Below are 15,260 nucleotides of genomic sequence, written 5' to 3' on the forward strand. Positions count from 1 at the left end.
GGGTAAAGGGAAATTTTGGGTTTTGTTTCCTAAGTTCTCCTTTTCCCAGAAGAGCATACACTACAATTTTGTTGGCATGCTTGCTCGCTGACTTGAGTTACAACAGAATCCTCAAACAGGTCCTTACAGAAGGGGTTAGACTGTAATACAACAGTCACATTGGGAAGTGACTTGTTGGAGCCTTCCAATGTGTCCATTCGGCTCATTTAAGTGCCAGTCTAAAAAGTCATAGAGTGCTTCCCATAGGGTTCTCACAAGACTTTTAACCACAACAGCAAATTGTGTCCTGGAATCTTCTGGAAGCCTTTTGATGGCAACTCGCAAGGTGGAAGAGGTTGAGATACTGAGGAGAAGAGTTCTAACACGGAATTCTGACAAAGCTGTCTCATCTGAGATTCTTCTCACAGGGGTCCCAAATTGTTGAGTAGCAATATCCAAGGGGAGCTTTTTCCTTTCAAAAGGGAGTTGAAGTTTTGCCCATTCCTTGATGGAATTTTTCAAAACCGAGAGGACTGTGGCGAATGGTTTTAGTTCTGCCATTGTTTCCGGTTTTGTAGTTACTACATAATTCTGAAAGTTTGTCTTCACATGGTTAATTATTTTAAAAGTGAAGAGACAGAAGGCGGGGGTTACTTGGTGAGCAAGTTGGGTTTTATTCATAATGGGAGTGTAGATCCACCTACTGTGGACCTGGTAAAGGGCATCATCTATAGCTTTTTATGCTGTATTCCCACATAAGAGAACTGTTTCCTTTTGAGGTTTCTCCATGTCTGGCAAAGGTGGTATCAGGCGCCCATTATGTATTAGGGAATGCTGCCCTGTCTCTAAACTCCACATGTACAACTTCGATCATGGTTTTTCTCTCATTAATTAGATACTTACCATCAGGAGAGAAAATACACATATAAGGGTCTCGCCAAGGATTATCAGTATCATCGGGGAGAATATTGGAGCCCCTGTTATGTTTTGATCTGAAGCTTTGTAGTCCAAACTGGCCATTTTGTTGGTTCCAGTTGGAATTCTAACCTTGGACCTTGTTTGGTCGGAATTTGATTCCACTCTCCCTTTTTGGTTGCAGGATGCAATGCTTTTATACTTCAGAGTGTACATCACTGACTTAATTTCTTTAATTTCCTTTTCGGAATCATGCAGCATGTCCATTATATATTGCTGTTCTGTGGCAAGGGCATCTTTAATATTACTCATAATTTCCCTACGGAACTGATCAAATGCTGCAAACTATGTATCCCTTTTGGGGGAGCTTGCATAATCTAACTGAGCATCCACAGCTGAACTGTGACTCCCTGTTACCCAGGGGGCAGAGATCCTGGGTGAGTTACTATACCCCAAAAATTTAGTAATTTTAATTGGGGTTAAATGAATCCTTGTATCCCTTTTGGGAGAAGGATCCTGATCAGCTTCTCCAAGCTGCATGGGGGATTAAATTTCTTCTGGAAAGCTTCTCCCATGGTTAGCTGAAGGTTGTGTCCCTGATCCTTCGGGTTCAGCAAGGTCATCTCGGTAGCAATATCAACTTCATTTGTAAGAAAATCACCTCCAAGAGGAACTTCCTCTATTTCCACAAGTTTCTCCCCCCTTTGTCTTACCTGGCCCATCAGTGGATGAGCCTACTGGGGACTCCGTCATCCATCAAGACGTTCGTCAAGTTAGGCAATCTTCTTTAGAGAGTTTTGCATTCTTCCTCAAGACCAACTGGGACAGAGGAACAGCCAGACACCCAAGCTTTTCCCAGAAGCCTGGAGATCAAGTCAGACTGGTAGTGGTGGTGGTTCGAACGTAGGCTTTTGGAAGGAAAGTCCTTTATCCTCTGAGCCCAGACGTAGACTTCTATTCAGACTCCTTGGTTCTAGGTTGGGGAGCCCTCTTGGGGAGTCCTCTTGGGGAACCGGTAAGTTTCTGGGACATGGTCGCCGGAAGAGAAGAACCTTCACATCAACATCAGAGAGCTGAAAGCAGTTCACTTAAGGCTTCAGTGCTTCTTGACCCTAGTTCACAACAAGACTGTGGTAGTCCACTCAGACAATACCACAACTGTAACGTACATACGAAAGCAAGGTGGCACTTACTCATTTTCTCCCTGCCAGACAGCAAGAGACCTTCTACTATGGACAGGTCAAATCAAGTAAGTCTAGTCACTTGATTTATTCAGGGCAAACTAAATATTCTGGTGGATGAGCTGAGCCATTGAAAAGTAGGTCCTTCCCACCTTGGATCCCCTGGTCTATCGGAATCTGCGAAACTGTGGGGCAGACTGACATTGGACCTGTTTGCCACCTCAAGGAACCATCGCCTTCCTCTCTGTTGTTCTCAGGCCTTGAACCCTGCATGGGCAACAGATGCCATGCTGCAAGATTGGTCCCACTTGGACCACTATGCCTTTCCGCCCTTCAGCATGGTCAGGGAAGTGCGGAACAAGTCTTTGGCGTCATTGCAATGTTACAATGACTCTTATAGCCCCATTCTGGCCCATGAAAGAATGGTTCCAGGACCTGCTGTGGTTGTGGGTGGACTTTCTGACTCCTTCCCCTAAAAACCGTGTCTACTCAGACAACCTCACTTTAAGAGATACCAAAGGGTTGTCCACTCTTGCCCTGATGGGCTTCAGACTGTCGGGAAGCTTATCAGAGCGTAAGGGTTTTCAAGATGCGCTGCAGAGGCGATTGCTAGATGCAGGCGTCGATTTCCTAGCCGTGTCTTCCAGGCTAAGTGGGCGATTTTCCGAAGCTGGTGTCTCAGACGCAACGTCTCATCTTGTGAGACATCGGTGACCCAAATTGCAGATTTCCTTCTTTATCTGAGGAGATCTAGGATCTCTCGTCTCTCGTCCTCCACCATTAAGGGGTGTCGAGCTGTGTTTAGCTCAGTGTTTAAACACAGGATCCTGAATCTTGCATCAGTCCCAGATCTTAATGACCGCGTCAAGTCTTTTGATACATCTAAGCAAGGAAAGGAAGACCCTGTCTCCTGGAACCTAGACGTAGTGTTGAAGTGGTTGACAGGTCCCTCTTTTGAACCCCTTAGTTCCTCTTCTCAGAGAAACCTTACTTGGAAGACTTTCTTCCTGTGGCCTTGGCTACTGCTAACATTTTAGCGAGATCCAAGCCATCGATAAAGGGTAGGTTTTTTCACAGAGACGCAGTTTGCTACTTAACCCTTGGATTTTTAGCTAAGAATGAGGACCCTTCGAAGCCCTGGCCCCGTTCTTTCTCCATTAAGATCTTAATGAATACCTTGGCTCTGAGAGTTCTTTGTCCTGCTAGGGCTTTAAGGTATTACCTGAGCAGGACCGAGAAGATCAGAGGACCATCCAGTAACCTCGGGTGCTCTGTCAAGAACCCGTCTTGCCCTCTGACTAAGAACTCATTGTCCGTCTTCGTCACTGACTTAATTTCTGAGGCTCACTCTCAGAATCAGGAGGACATTTTGCTTACTGTTAAAGTGAAAGCTCATGACGTCAGGGCAGTCTCTACCTTCATAGCTTTCAGGCACAATATGTTCCTCACTTTCATTCTGCAGTCAGCCTACTGGAAGTGCAAACCGATCTTCGCGTCTCACTATTTGAAAGAAGGTGTAACAGTGTTTGAAAACTGCAGTACCTTGGGGCCATTTTTAGTGGCTGGCATGGTTTTGGGGAAGGAAGCATAGAAATCTCCTTTTCCTCCTATCTCTTCGCCTTGAAGTTGGGTGTCAAATTTTCGGGAGCCAGGGGATACAGTGTACCTGGAGTACCCACCAAGTCTCTGTGGATGGGTTGTGGTGTTTTCAGTGTGGGTGACAGTGTTGTCTGGTTGTTTTTTTATTTTGGTACTGCACCCAGGTCAAGGCCATTTATATATGCTTTGCTAGCCATCAGTCCTATCCTTCCCTGCAAAGCTCCCACTTAAGTAGAGGCACCCCATGGCTTTACTGCCACACCACTACAGGTTAAGATGAGCACCAACTAGAGGCAGTATTCACCTGCAGTAGCTCTCTTACCATGAAAGGAAACAATAAACATTGTTCAGTGCTAGCAATTTTTCTATTTCGAAGTCATTACCATGCCTTAATGTTTTGGAATGGAATATGTCCATGTATCCCACCCCCATTCAGTGTGGGATTCAGCTATGTAATTACTCGGTAAGTTACTTGCATTGAAATGATATTTTCGTAATAAAATTAAGTTTCACATATACTTAACAAGTAATTACAGAATTGGAGCCCACCCTCCTCCCCTCTCATGGACACAGGGGCACAAACAGGGGGAGGTTTTCTGCTAAGTCGTTTCCAGTACTCCTGTTAGTGGCCAGGGCTGGTCACCTATACTAAACTATCGAAGTTCTACCGCGATTTTTTAAATAAAGGCTGCTGCATGAGTTAGAAAAACTTAATTTTATTATGAAAATATAATTTTCATAATAAAATTTTGGACACTTACCTGCTGTTAAAGTAGACCCTGCCCAACCTCCCCACTATTTAGTGGGCTGTCAAGGAGAATTATGACAAGAGCTAAAACATTTGAAACACACCTGGTGGAGAACTGGTGTAATAGACAGTTAGCCAGGGTCAGCCATTCGATCTTCTTTTGTTTGAATGCTGACTTGCCTGTTGTGTGGAGATATAAGCTATCTTTAACAGTAGGTATGTATTCAAATAAATTTTTTTTATGAAAATTTGTATTATTTTCTTTTCTGTATTTCATTTAAAATAAAGAAAAATAGAATTCCTGTAAATGAATTCAATAAAGGACTGAGTTCAAGTTTGTACTTGGAATTTTGTATTAGAAATAATATATCAAAATAGAATAACTGTACAGTATTCATAAGTGTTACATGTTTTCTAAAACCTTAAGTTTATAGCATGGAGAATGCCATAGAATCTCGAGTATAGTTTAAGATACAGTGTTTATAATTTTAAATAAATCTAGCATATAGTTTTAGAAGGTTCATCATCTTAATAAATGATATTCATTAAAGAGCAGAGGAATTCCCGATAAAGATTATTTCCTCATAATAAGTACATGATTTTCTTATTTCCAGTCAAAATTAGCTGAAAGGCAGACATCCCCTCCAGATTACCTAACAGAAGCTGAATTGATCAGTTTGATGGAGAAGCATGGCATTGGGACAGATGCTTCCATTCCAGTTCACATTAATAATATATCTCAGAGGAACTATGTAACTGTCTCATCTGGACGAAAGCTTGTTCCCACCAACCTTGGCATTGTACTTGTGCATGGTTATCAGAAAGTAAGTATTGGTAGTGTTTTATCTTTAGAACCTTAATCATTCCACCACAGCAGGGCTAGTGGGAAAAAACTCATCATAGTCCAGCAGAATTTTGAAAATCTTGCAAGATGTCTGCATTATTTTCCTTTCTGTATGGAAATGACCTGCATATTGATTTCAGGTTTTTGAGATAATTATCTTTTTTAAATATCAAAAAGGATATAACAGCAGAATTATATAAAGGCTATACCATCCTTCATTGTTACCCTCTGCTAGATGAATAAAATTGTAAACAATACAATTTGTAGAATTTTTGTTGTTGGTGATATAACAATTTTCTGTATTGAGGTAAAAGCTAAAGTAAGGATGTCACTAAGTGCCTCTTAGCCATGCCATAGACAAGTTATGTAAAAAAACTGCAAGTAGGTCTTCATAAGAAACAAAGTTTAGTCAAGTGACTAGAAACAATTACAGTATATACAAAGTCATCCCAAATGCCATTTGTATGATATCTCTCAGAATAGCAAATTATGTGTATACAAGCATTCTTCAGTCATTTTAGCACTAGCTGTAAACACATTACCTGTATAGATTTTGGTCATATTATATTATGTAGCACAAGTGTTAACAGGTAATGTAAAATGACTGCGTACTACATTTTAGACTTTTTCTAACTTCATGAATTGTTACAACACCAAATGACATTTCAGAGGTAGAAAATATATTTATTACTTCAAGGAATTTATAAGTGATCCATTACCAGTTATGAAATTTGTATAATATTCTGTTGCATTGGTAGCGAGTTAGGTTGCCAGATGTGTGATCACTTCCTGTCTAGGCCTAATCCTTAGAGTGGAAGTGAAAAAAACCTTCTCACTGCTATCATGCTACTCCCATTTCATTTAAAAAAGACTGAAAAAGTGCCACTAGGTAATGATGGATACAGTATAAGAATTGCTATATTGTAATCAGTGTTAGTCTTCTGGTCCTTTAAGAGCAGTCTTTCAAGATATACATATAATTATTCCTTTTTACATAATCATTACAAGGAAAAGTATCTACATGTGGTTTCCATGTTTTTTGCTAGATCTTGTCCTTAGTTTTATGTTATCATACAGTCAAATATAGCACCAGTGTGAAAATTTTCTCATTCACATCCTCTCACATGACAACTCAACCAAGGTTGCTGGTCTTGGGCTGCTCTAGGAGCTGAAGAAAGTGTCTTTTGGTTATATTTGATGTTTTTCTTAAGTTGTAATAGTACAACTAACTACTGCCAACTCACTGGGAACTTTTCAGCTAACTGCAGTATGATTGGTTTTGAAAAGTTAAATAAAGATGGCCTTCTTCTAGATGTAATTTTGTGTAAATGATATGCATTCAACACTGATGTGTCAAGCAGGTGAAAATATTATTTTACGTACCGCTGTGTCATTTTCCACATACATCCTATGCAACTAACCAGCATATCATTCTTAAATGCAATTAGCATTTTTTATTGCAGTCTTCATGCCTGTTGGTCTTTTCAGTCCTTCCAAATTTTGTCGTTTTGCGCTCAACCATTTCATCTTTGAAAACTGAAGATAACAGGTGTACAGTGGTATACTATTCTGTTGTCCTGCCTCTTCTTGTCCAATATCCTATTGCAGTTCTCTGACATTGACTCCATTAAGTACTGCCTCTTCTCATCCAATATCCTATTGCAGTTCTGTGACATTGACTCCATTAACCCTTAAACGCTGAGCCTCTATTTACAAAAGTGTCTGTCGTATGCCGGCGGCGTTCGGGAGTGAGCGCCGAAGCGTAAAAAAAGTTTTTTTTTTTAATCACAGCACGCTTAGTTTTTAAGATTAAGAGTTCATTTTTGGCTCCTTTTTTTGTCATTGCCTGAAGTCTAGTATGCAACCATCAGAAATGAAAAAAAAAATATTATTATCATATATAAATATTGGAATACATGACAGCGTGAAAAAAAATTTCATATACATGTATAATTGTATACAAATCGCGCTGTGAGCAAAACGGTTAAATCTAATGAGTTTTTTTTTTTTGTTGTATTGTACACTAAATTGCAATGAATTTGGTATATAACAAATTGTAAAACGATCAAAGCGACACAGAGAAAATATTATCACAAAATGATGCATGAATTTGTAACGTGCGGACGTAAAAATTTTTTTTTTTTTAAATTCACCATAAATCGAAATATTGTGCTAGACACTTCCCGTTTGTTGCAAAATGAAGCTAATTGATTGAATATTACTAGACTGTAAGTGTTTTAGCTTACAATTGAATTTTTCTACCATTTCGGTCGAGTTAAAGTTGACTGAAGGTCGAATTTTTTCTATTTATTGTGATTTATATAAAAATATTTCAAACCTAATAAAAGCTACAACCGTGAGTTATTTTTAGTTGTATTGTACATGAAATTGTGCACATTTTCATATATAAAACTTTATGTAACGGCTAATAGAAAACTGTGCAAAACTTACGACAAAGTGACTAAAGAAATTCTGAGATTTTCAGCAGAGTTAGCGCGCGCGGAGGTAAGGAAAAAGTTTTTTCAAAAATTCACCATAAATCGAAATATTGTGCTAGAGACTTCTCGTTTGTTGCAAAATGAAGGTAAATGATTGAATATTACTAGAATGTAAGAGTTTTTTTAGAATGTAAGAGTTTTTAGCTTACAAGTGCATTTTTCGACCATTTTGGTCGAGTCAAAGTTGACTGAAGGTTGAAATTTTGGCACTTACCATGATTTATATGAAAATATTTCAAAACTGATAAAAGCTACAACATGAGTTATTTTTTGTTGTATTCTACATGAAATTGCACACATTTTCATATATAAAACGTTATGTAATGGCTAATATAAAATGGTGCAAAAATTATGACAAAGTGACTAAAGAATTTCTGAGATTTTCAGCAGAGTTAGTGCGCGCAATTTCTGAGATTTTCAGCAGAGTTAGCTCGCGCGGATGTAAGGAAAAAGTTTTTTTCAAAAATTCACCATAAATCGAAATATAGTGCTAGTGACTTCTCGTTTATTGCAAAATGAAGGTAAATGATTGAATATTACTAGAATGTGAGAGTTTTAGCTTACAATTGCATTTTTCGACCATTTCGGTCGAGTCAAAGTTGACCGAAGGTTGAAATTTTGGCACTTATCGTGATTTATATGAAATTATGTCAAAATTGATAAAAGCTACAACGATGAGTTATTTTTTGTTGTATTCTACATGAAATTGTGCACATTTTCACATATAAAACTTTATGTAACGGCTAATAGAAAACTGTGCAGAAATTACGACAGAGTGACTAAAGAATTTCTGAGATTGTAAGAGCCTGACGCCGTCTCTTTCAAACGTGTGTGTTCGTGTGTTCATCGTCCATTGGAGTGGCGAGACGTTTGGCGTCTTCACAAACAGAAACATACACACAGTTTGATACAGAAGATTTGTGGGAACATTATGAGTACATGATTAGAATGCTTGCACAGCAATGCAAGTAGTGGTGATTGTACATACATCAAGACAACAATGGTTAGGGAGAAACAGACGGAAATATTGTATGGTTGAAATCGCGTTCCTTTAGAGAAAGAAAACGAGATGCTCTTGTTGTCTTGTCCACTCCGATGGACGACAAACACACGAACACACACGTGTTTGGAAGAGACGGCGTCAGGCTCTTACAAGATTTTCAGCAGAGTTAGCGCAGATGTAAGGAAAAAGTTTTTTCAAAAATTCACCATAAATCGAAATATTGTGCTAGAGACTTCTCGTTTGTTGCAAAATGAAGGTAAATGATTGAATATTACTAGAATGTAAGAGTTTTAGCTTACAATTGCATTTTTCGACCATTTCGGTCGAGTCAAAATTGACCGAAGGTTGAAATTTTGGCACTTATCCTGATTTATATGAAATTATGTCAAAACTGATAAAAGCTACAACGATGAGTTATTTTTGTTGTATTCTACATGAAATTGCACACATTTTCATATATAAAACTTTATGTAATGGCTAATAGAAAACAGTGCAAAAATTATGACAAAGTGACTAAAGAATTTCTGAGATTTTCAGCAGAGTTAGTGCAGACGTAAGGAAAAAGTTTTTTTCAAAACTTCACCATAAATCAAAATATTGTGCTAGAGACTTCTCATTTGTTGCAAAATGAAAGTAAATGATTGAATATCACTAGAAAGTAAGAGTTTTAGCTTACAATTGCATTTTTCGACCATTTCGGTCGAGTCAAAGTTGACTGAAGGTTGAAGTTTTGGCACTTACAGTGATTTATATGAAAATATGTCAAAATTGATAAAAGCTACAACCGTGAGTTATTTTGTTGTTGTATTCTACATGAAATTGCACACATTTTAATATATAAGACTTTATGTAAAGGCTAATAGAAAATGGTGCAAAAATTACGACAAAGTGACTAAAGAATTTCTGAGATTTTCAGCAGAGTTAGCTGATGCTTTCTTTTGGGATAAGAAAGAAATTTGCGCATGTGCTGCTGGGTCACGCTTGTAAACAAAACAACAGCGTGATCCGTGAACTCCCAGCATCCCTCAAGGCGTGTGATTTAAAATTTTTCGCAAACGAGGCCTATAAGTATTTTTCCTTGAATATTTAAAAAAACTTTTTGTAGTCGACGTATTTTACGTCCACTTGGCTCCCGACAGACAACTTTTGTCTACGTAAAGTACGTCCAGTCGGCGTTAAAGGGTTAATGCAAATAGGAACACAGGAGCAGGCTACTACAGTAGTAACGGGAAGGTCGTGATGGACTGGAAATTAAAGATAAAAAAAAGGTCTTTGGAGAGAACACCACCCAACTTAGAGAAACATCGGTTAAACCAAAGATAAAGGATATGAAAAAAGAACAAGAACAAAAACAAGCTAAGCATATACCTTTATCTCCTAAAATAATAGTTAAACCTATGAAGGGGGATATCCAAAACACTGAAGAAGTGAAAGAGAACCAAACCATAGATAACAATGGTTATGTCAAAAGAGAAGAGATTACTCCATCTCCATAATAATACATGTGGATGTAATGATTGTTTCATTGAATTATGCAATAATAACAAAAATATAAGAAAAGATGGCTTTATACATTATAAGAAATTTTATGAAATATAGAAAAAAAGAAACCAAGGATTTGAGTCCCCATGAAAAAGGTTGCATGTGCATTGAGCACGTAGTATACATTATAAAGAAAAGTAAATGAATGTTTTGAGTAAGTTATTAGAAAAATTCAAGTTAATAATACAAAAAAAGAAAGTAAAACTCGACCGCTATAACATAATATTTTCAATAGCTGTATCATACAATGGAACGCAAATGGTCTACAGACCAGATTACACCTGGGAGGAATACAAAGATTACTGAAAGAATACGAACCAGTGATATTATGTTTACAACATGTCAACAAAACAATATCAACAATAGGTAAATATATCTTAGCGTCTGCATCTAGAGAGGAAAAAGGAAATTTAAGTACTGCTATATATGTACGTAACAAAGTATGTTATGACAAAGTACCTGTCAACCTTAATGACCTGCAAATATCGAGTATTAGAATTTGAATAAAAAATGATAATTATGTAATTTATAATTTATACAACCAACCCAATAAAAATTACTACATTGATAAACTTAAAGAATTATTTAATAATGCCAAAGAACCTACATTAGTAGTAGGTGATTATGCTCACAACCCAATATGGGACTGAAATTATACAACCTCAAATAGAACAGGAAGTAAAATAGCAGAATTTGTAGATTCAAATGACATGCGGTGTATAAATGATAACAAAATCAGCACATATTTTTCTAAAACACATGGAACGTTTTTTTCAGTAGACAACTCCGTACAACAAGCATAGTAGACGGATTGGATTGGAATGCAGTTGATGACTTGCACACCAGTGATCATTTCCCAATATTAATTTCACATTATTACAAAATAATCCTGCCAAACATGTCCCTCATTATAACATTTATAAAGCAAATTGGGAGCGATATGAATTCCGCACTAGGAATATCCCACCATTTGAATATTTAAATGACCATAATGAAACTAATAAGTTTCTTGTTGATTTCGTTAAAAATGCTGCTGATAAAGCAATACCAAAATCCAAATCTCATCCAACAAAACACAAAGTCCCATGGTGATCTGAAAAACTAACGGAATTAATAAAAATAAAACATCAGCTTGGAAGACGATTAGATAATTTGAATAGAAAGTTCAGTAAATAAATAAAACATTACAGTACCGATATTGGGAGAAAATTTACAAAAACTTACTACAGGCAGTCCCCCGGTTTCTTTTGACGGTTCCGCATTTCTGACGTTCGAGGTTATTTTGACGCTTTTCAAATATATTCATCAGAAATTATTTCCAGTTTTCTGACGCATGTTCCGGGTTACGATCGTCATCGCATCGATCCTCCGGAAGAAATTTGGCCCCAAAACGGCAGAATAATCATAATTTGAAGGTTTTTTTATGTAAAACTCAATAATAATGCAGTTTACGTCGTTTTCAATGCACCCAGAGCATTAAAAGTAAGGTTTTCTTATGATTTTTGACGATTTTCGACGATTTTCCGTTTTCTGACGATTTTGGATTTTAGTGACGGAGCGCAAGAACGGAACCCATAAAAAAAGGGACCAGATTATATATATTATTAGAACTTACTATATATATTATTAGAAGTTGATACATTAAAACCTCTATATAACAAACTATCTGCAAAATTCAAAAGAGAAGTAATTCAAGGAAGAATCATTTCGTGGAGGAAATACATATCAGATCTCTAATAATACTCCCATACAAAAAAATATGGGAAAAATTCAGGAGAATAAATGGCACCCATGTTAAACCACCTAGACATGCCATATTAAAATTAAAAGATGGGAAAAGAGTACTTGATCCAAAAGAAATAAGTAAGTAGTGACAAAAATTTAGATTAGCATTTCTGCACAAAGAAAAATAGTATAGAATTAATAACAATAAATTTTGAAACAGTAGAAGAAATATATTATAAAAAATTTAATATGGAAGAATTGGAATTTGCTCTGTTGAACAGCAATAAATCTGCCCCTGGAGGTGACAATATTTGTTTTGAAATGATCTGCCATTTAGGACCTTTGGCAAAGTCATACTTATTATTATAGCCACTTCAGGCTTCGAATTTATTTCCAGATGAATGTCGTAAAGCTATAATTATTCTTATCCCCAAACATGGAAATGATCCCAGTAATGTAAACAGTTACAGACCAATTCTTTAACAAGTTGTTTATACAAATTACTAGAGAAAATGGTAAATGCTCAATTAACATAACATATTCAAGAAAGTAAAATTTTGACTCTCACTCAAATTGGGTCACAGTATAACAGATTGACACTGGATTCTATCTAACTTGGAGGACCACATAAAGAGGATTTGAATGAAAACAAATTACTATAGATGTCTTTTTTGACACTGAAAAGGCATATATACTACATGGAGATATGCAATATTAAAAACGTTACATAAAAACAGCATCTTTGGACATTTGCCTAGGTTTATCCAAAACTTTCTAACAAATTGCACTTTTCAAGTGAGAATTGATGATGTATTGTCAAGTACATTTCCACTTGAAAATGGTGTTCCATAAGGAAGCGTCCTTAGTGGCACACTGTTTACTTTAGCAATAAATGATATCAGTAATAATCTACTTATTGGAATTAGAAGTAACTTGTATATGGATGATTTTGCTATATGTTATTCAGCATCTCACATAAAACATGCAGAGTGAATCATTAATAAAACTATAATAAAAACAGATGAATGGGCCTTATCTGTAGGCTTTAAATTTTAAATACAAAAAACTCAAGCAGTAATTTTTATAAAAATAAAAAGTGGAAAAAAGGTGAAGAAATAGATTTAAAAATCAGAAATCATTCCATACCAATTGGCCAAACAGCAAAATTTTTGGGATTAGTATTTGATACTCACTTGAACTGGAAAGCCCACATAACGTAAATGAAATCAAAATGTAAAAGAGCATTAAACCTAATTAAAAAACTATCGGACACTACTTGGGGAGCTGATAGACATACCCTTACCATACTGTTTAAAGCAACAGTGTTGTCTGTCATTGATTATGGAAGCGAAGTATATGGCTCGGCATCAGACACAATGCTGAAAACATTAGACCCAGTTCATAATGAAGGCCTTAGAATATGTTCAGGAGCTTTTCAATCATCACCAAAGTCATATTTATAAGCTGAATGTGGTGAACTACTACTCTCTCTCCATAGAGAGCTAGTAACAATGAAGAGTGCTCTGAGAATTCAGACAAATGATTCTCCAACCAAAAAATTATTTGGATTAAGAGATGTATTTATAAACAATCATCCACCTCCTTTCCCAATTGGAGCTGGAAGATTGTTTGAGTCGCTAAATATAAATATACAATTACCTTTAATAGTAAAATTACCCCTTCCTTGGACAGTGAATAAAATGAGAATTCATACACACTTAAAATATTTATCAAAAAGTTATTCATATACCCCAGAACACCATAGACAACATACAGTAGAACATATACAGTAATACCTCGAACTTCTCTGCTGGTTGAGTTTAACGAATTCACAGACACACAAATTTTTATTGGAACCTAACTAATGGTCATACACGAGTTTTTTCACAGATACGCAAACATTTCCGCATTACTGAGAAACCCAGCAAAAGTGTCTGTTTAATTTTTTATGTAATTTATAGGTTTTTTCAAGCTTTTATGTGTAAATTAAATAACATTAATTATTAAAAGTAATAATTTCTCTCTCTCTCTCTCTCTCTCTCTCTCTCTCTCTCTCTCTCTCTCTCTCTCTCTCTCTCTCTCTCTCTCTCTCTCTCTTTCTTTTAGTGAGATGAATTTTTATGGTACATGTAAACAGGTATGTTTATTTGTATGATAAATAAACTTTTTAAGTAATAATATGTACTAATTTTCAAATATTAATAAGATTAATAAAATTAAATAATAATAATAATAATAATAATAATAATAATAATAATAATAATAATAATAATAATAAAACTGTAATACAAAATTTGTATTATCTTGAACAAACAAATTCTTCCCTCATCTTTTGTAAGAAGGTGGAAGGCAAAAGCTGTCAGACATGTCATTTAACATGACAAGAATGAGAGTGTTGCTAATCAGTGGTCAAATTTCTCTCTCTCTCTCTCTCTCTCTCTCTCTCTCTCTCTCTCTCTCTCTCTCTCTCTCTCTCTCTCTCTCTCTCTCTGTCGTAATAATTCATAAAAATTTCACTCTCTTAAGTAAGGACAACTGTTATCTCTCTCTCTCGTTGAAGTTAGCCAACCCTTATTACAGCACTGTTTCTCTGTATGTCTTTAACTGTATAGTAGATAATTTTGAATTGATCTAATTTTACCTGTACCGTTTACAAACTGTAAATGCGCAGTTCTAAAACATAGAGACATAGAGCATTTCAGAACAAAGAGAAAGTGACAGAGTAAAAACAGTTTGTAAAAACGGGGTTGAGAAGACTTCTAAAAAAGGGATTTTGACAAAGGAAAAATCTATTTCTGAGGGAGGCCCCGTGTCACCCGGTGAAATTCCATACTAACACGAATTTCTAGGTATAAATATTGCTAAATATACAAGAGAAAAAGCTTTCAGGAATGCTGGAGTTACTACCCCCAGATCGAGCATCTCCTAATGAAGATGTCGGTATAACCAAGGGTGAGTGAAGGATCACAACCACAGAGCCACTCTTTCGATAGCCATCCCCATGTCAAGATCCCGGGAAGAGCGAGGTGCCGCACCAGCCCCACGCTCACCCGCCCGCCAAGCGGCGACTCCAACGCCATCTGAACTCATTCCAGACTAGCACCACCACCCCAGACTTGGCATGAGCAAGTAGGGGGGCAAAACTAACTCCTGGGAGGGTCACCGGGTGACACGGGGCCTCCCTCAGAAATAGATTTTTCCTTTGTCAAAATCCCTCTTCTGAGTT

General features: G+C 36.6%; 1 protein-coding gene across 1 annotated transcript in view; it reads left to right on the plus strand.

The window, feature by feature from the left end:
• Top3beta (topoisomerase 3-beta) overlaps positions 1–15,260 on the plus strand; it is a 306,736-nt gene that overhangs the window by 175,935 nt on the left and 115,541 nt on the right. The window contains 1 exon segment of the mRNA XM_067110195.1: positions 5,037–5,246. Coding sequence (XP_066966296.1) covers positions 5,037–5,246 — 210 coding nt within the window.

This window comes from Macrobrachium rosenbergii, chromosome 10 (genome assembly GCF_040412425.1).
Source record: "Macrobrachium rosenbergii isolate ZJJX-2024 chromosome 10, ASM4041242v1, whole genome shotgun sequence".
Classification (NCBI taxonomy): Eukaryota; Metazoa; Arthropoda; class Malacostraca; order Decapoda; family Palaemonidae; genus Macrobrachium; species Macrobrachium rosenbergii.